A 4,925-nucleotide genomic window follows, 5' to 3' on the forward strand; every position below is an offset into this window, starting at 1 on the left:
CAGAAACATCCACATCACTTTTACAGATAACGGTTCTCTCTGTGCTTTTCCAGAATCTGTAGAAATCTAGAATCTAAAAAACTGGTGGAGAGCTCCACCAGTTCCATCACAGGATGGTTTGTCTTTTTCATTGAATGTCAAGTTTAATAGAACTGCGCAATAAAGAGGTCCAATTTAAAAATGTTTTTATACTTTGTGTTCAGCTGCACATGTTCTATCATTTGAGATAAATACAGATTTTCAAAAGAACAAATGATCTATTTACATTTTATGTATAATTGCAAATTATTAAAAAAAGAACAAAAAAGACTCGAAGTGGCTTGAAATTAAAAGTTCTTGACTTGAGTCTTGACTCAAACTTGAGGACAAAGACTTGAGACACTTGAGACTTGGAAAACAGTGACTTTGTCCCACCTCTGGATATTAGTAAGGTTTCAAATATTGAACTCATCCAAGAGTAAAATAACTGGGATTTCATAGAGCAGATAAATACATTAATGGTTTATGATTCCTGTATAAAACCAGAGAGCAGATGGAGACGGCTGACAGAATCACAGCCCACATCAAGGCCAAGACTCTTTGTGAACAGAAAATCCAACCTGGCTGCTGCAGCCAGTATCTAAAACCCAAATGGGTTTTTCCATCCCAACATTTTCAGTCTGGTGTGACCTGCTAACTGGGCTGGGGGCTATGAAGAGATGGTCAGTGATTTATCACCAGGAATGAGGAGAAATGGCTTCAGGTGTGACACACCCATCAAACCTGAACTTCTGGTCAGAAAAACTCCACAGGCTGAATTGTTGAAGGAGTAAAGACATTTTGTTCCTCTGTCAGATCATCAGTGGAGGTTTATAAACCCTCCATTCCCTGGTTGAAGGCACACTGCTTCCACTGAGTCCTGCTGCTGCTGCCGCTTTGATTCTTCGTCACAACAAGGTAAGATTTGACCTAAAACTGGAAAATGTCAACCTGTAGTGGCATTTTTTGATATAGTAAGATTTAAACTTAAAAAATGGGAAAGTAAGTTTAGATCTTACTAAAAGCTTTTAATGTTCATATTTATTAATTAAAATTTTCTATTTTTAGTTCAGCAGATTGTTGAAAATATTTCAGAAAATCATTGAGTTTTTCTCAGTCATATCTCACAGTAACTGAATGTTTCCTATTTTCATACAGATGAAATTTGTCCTTTATACTTTGTTCCTTTGTGGATTCGTCCTTGAAATCAATGTGAGTGAAAACCTCCTCTTCATCTTGTGGTTTGAATATCTGTTGTTAAAAACTTTATTTTACTGATTTTATTTAGCAACTAGAAAGTGTGCATTTCCTATGAAAATGCAAGTGTGAATGCTGAATGCTCAGTGCTGAATGCTTTGGGTGAAAATGGCAAAAGCCTTTGAAGCCAACTGCTGAAGACTTGCAGAAAGGTAAGAAATAGTCCACGCAGTGTGAAAAACCCGTTTAAAAGCCAAAATTAGCTAAAAAGCTAAAACTAGCTAAATACTAAAGATAGCATCTAGGATACCACTAGCATGTCAGGTTGCAGTAATATATTCCATGCAATGTAAAAAAACAACAACAACAAAACATGTTAAAGCTAAAATGTGAAAAGTACATTTTAGGTGATATATGATATCACATATATCATATATCACATATGATATATGTGATATCACATATGAAATCATATGTGATATCATATATATTATATCATATCTATCATATCATATCATATCATATCATATCATATCATATCATATCATATATCTTATGGTTCCTAAGATATCAGCATTTGTTTGGAGGCATTGTTTAGCACGGTGACTACAAAAAATATGCTGCATGCAGCACAAAGAAAGCAATGTCAGAAGCCCAAATTATTCCCAGGTGTTAAACAGCACAAAAGCTGTTTGAAGTTCAACTGCCCAACTTCAAAATGGCCGCTGCCTTGTGTCTTCCATGAAACTGAAACTGGATGATTGATTGCCATTAATAGGCAGGATCTAAAACATCCACCGTTTCCTCCATGGGGTGAAAAATTCATAAAAAGCTGAATATTATAAAAAGTAGAAAGGTTATGAATACCAAGAGATATAGCCAGCATTAGGAGAGCAAGCTGAATAGTATAAAAGTTGAATGGTGAAAATAGCACAAAGTATCCAGGAGAAGTGTGGCAAAATGTACGGAGCAACCAGAAAAGTGGAACTCAGTAGTGTGAATGCCTAGAGCACACTAATTATAGTTTTCTTGTCATTCAGTTGTTAACCAGATGTTAATTTGATGCATACAGCTACAAGAAGCTTGAAGTAAAAATCCTCTGTCGTTTCCATTTGTGATTCATTTTGTTTTTTTTGTTTTTTTGTTTTTTTTTAACAGGCAGGACGTGGTTTTCAAAGAAACGGTAGTGTTGCAGGTTTTAGTATGAAGACAAGCTTATTGAATATAAAGTTATAATACATAAATTTTGTTATAGATCAGGAATGGTTGAACTGTTAAGTGTCTTCATATGAATATGATCTGAATCTCATATGACAGCTCTTGAATGGATCAATCAGGAAGAATCCATTGTGGCATGTGAGGAATCAGCGGTTCAAATATTGTGTGGTAAGGTCACTGGTTTTACTGGTCGGTTCTGGAGCATTACACCATGAATACATTCAGGTATCCAACATTTCCTCATCCCTCTACCAGCAGGACGTTGGCCTATGTCTGTGATCAGTGCTACATATGGACGCAGCGACCAGACGACATGCTCCGATGGGATACCTGACAACCAGACAAAGAATACTGATTGTGCTACGAATGCAGATTTAGTGTTTCAGAGGTACAGAGCTTCAGTCTTTCACACAGGAAAGACTGAAGCTTTCCTTCAGTCTTGGATTAATAAATACAAGAAACGCCAAATCACAATTTCTAGGAAACTGACTTTGAACTGAATCCACAGATGCGACAGGGAATCGATGTGCTCTGTCTTGGCCAGTAGCTCTTTGTTCGGAGATCCCTGTGTTGGGACCTACAAGTACCTGGAGGTGAAATATGTTTGCCAATGTGAGTTTATGGTCTAACATCACTAAAATCTTTCTAAAATTCAAGAACAACATTGAAAATAATTAATGTCACATTTTCTTTTTCAGGTGATTTAAATTTCCTTCCATTATCTTAACAAAACACCATCAGTAACAGCTTTATTTACCATGTCTGATTAACAAACCCAGCTATTCAATTGGCAAAAAATTTATACATATTTGAAAGGTTCCATTTTTTGTTTTTCATTTTCATTCATATTTTGTTTTTTATATGTATTTATTTTGTTAATTAATTTGTTTATTGTTTTTTTTTTGATTCCTCTAATTTTTTCTTTCTTTTTTTCTTTATAAATAAAAAAAGTTAGCATAACAGAATAAACGTTCAAATCTTGGAGTTTGGTTGCTATAGCGATCCTGTGGATCAGGTTTTGGCCAAACTCTAGTCTGGTTAAACTTTTCCCTCATCAGCTTTAATGTTCCAGTCCAGCTCAGTAACACAGTCAGTAGCACTAATGCTTGCAGCAACAAGCACCTGCGTTTGAATCCCAGCCTGGGTCTTTCTGCATTTATTTAGAAAGAATACTTTAAATTTTTGCACCAAAGTGAGAAACCCAGTCCTGACTCTCCAGAGGCCTTGTTGCAGGTTTAGAACTGGTGATATTTTATTTTCTGATATCTGAAATGCATTCTGCTGAAATTATACTGTTAATATTTTCCAGATCCATTTCCACATAATGGACCCTGAAGTGACCAGATCTGCTGTGTTGAGGATGAAATGCATCATAATCAGTAACATCTGGAGACGATGTGATCCACTGATCTGCATCTTTATCTCTCTTCAGTGTCTTTCAGTTTTCTTAGCATTTTATTTGTTTTTCTTTTCCAATCTTCATCCTTTTTGCTTTTATTTCAACTTTTCCTCAATAAACCTGACTTGCATTTACGTTTTGCTAAGTTTGCCTTTGTACGCTACAAACAGCCTGATAGGGATGAAAACTTTGACAAACTCCTTCCAAACTATGAAGGCAGTTTAAAAACTGTTTCCAGACTGAACAAGAAGGAACTGGTGGAGGAAATTGGTTGAATGTCTGTGAGAACGCTGCCTGCTGTCATCTGGATGAGTTCAAGATGGCCGCCAACCAGAAGCGACACCTTTAGGATATTTTATTGTTTATAGACAAAAACTGGCAATTTTATTTTTGCCAAACTTTGCATATACTTTCACGCAATAAGTCTTATCTTACATATTTAATATGGTCATGGTTGGCTGAGGTTTGTGGGGCTTATTTACAAAAATGGAAAATTGCTTCATCTGACCTCCAAACTTTAAAAAAATCCTAAAACATCACACACTCATTCAAATGAGCTCAGATTTTTAGAATGCTTTCTTTTAATTTTTCTCTTCATATGCCTCAATCTGGGTATTTTCACAAGTTTGTACTTAACACAAATATCTGTATCTTTCTCAATCTTAACTAAATTGTTTACAATTTAGTTAAGATTGACATTTCAGCCTTAGTCATTCTGCAAAGTTTGGCAAGAGTCAAATTCACATTTATCTTGGTCAGCAACATGTCTGAACTTGAACAGATTTCATCCTTATCTAACTTTATCTAAGTTTAAATGAACCATATAAGCTATAATATTTATTTGACCATAGTAGGATTTGTATTTTTCATAGGAGTATTTTTCTGTGTTTAGTGTCATTTCAATTTCACACTTTTTTGCAATAAATCCTATGAACAGGCCGCTTTTCGAATTCAAAAGCGGCCTGTTCCTTGAAGGAAGTAATGCAAGAGAGTTTAGCTATTCCTATGTAACATGAAACACACACGCACACACACACACGCATGCATACAGAGCTCTGTGGCGTTAAGATAAATGAGGTTGAGTTTTGGTTTA

General features: G+C 35.5%; 1 protein-coding gene across 2 annotated transcripts; it reads left to right on the top strand.

Annotated features, from left to right (window-relative positions):
• The first annotated feature begins 850 nt into the window (after positions 1-850).
• On the top strand, positions 851-3,836 carry LOC107834171 (L-rhamnose-binding lectin CSL3-like). Of its 2 annotated transcripts, none has more exons than XM_016665012.1 (7): positions 851-936; positions 1,177-1,230; positions 2,374-2,398; positions 2,533-2,601; positions 2,692-2,821; positions 2,942-3,045; positions 3,743-3,836. In XM_016665012.1, exons 2-7 carry the CDS (start codon positions 1,177-1,179, stop codon positions 3,766-3,768), a joined length of 408 nt encoding a protein of 135 aa, XP_016520498.1. In that variant the 5' UTR covers positions 851-936; the 3' UTR covers positions 3,769-3,836. The 2 variants fall into 2 exon arrangements, with proteins under 2 accessions (XP_016520498.1, XP_016520497.1); XM_016665011.1 differs by having other exon boundaries at positions 854-936; positions 2,689-2,821.
• The last annotated feature ends 1,089 nt before the right edge of the window (positions 3,837-4,925 follow it).

The sequence above is a fragment of the Poecilia formosa genome, unplaced genomic scaffold (genome assembly GCF_000485575.1).
Source record: "Poecilia formosa unplaced genomic scaffold, Poecilia_formosa-5.1.2 Scaffold538, whole genome shotgun sequence".
Taxonomy (NCBI): Eukaryota; Metazoa; Chordata; class Actinopteri; order Cyprinodontiformes; family Poeciliidae; genus Poecilia; species Poecilia formosa.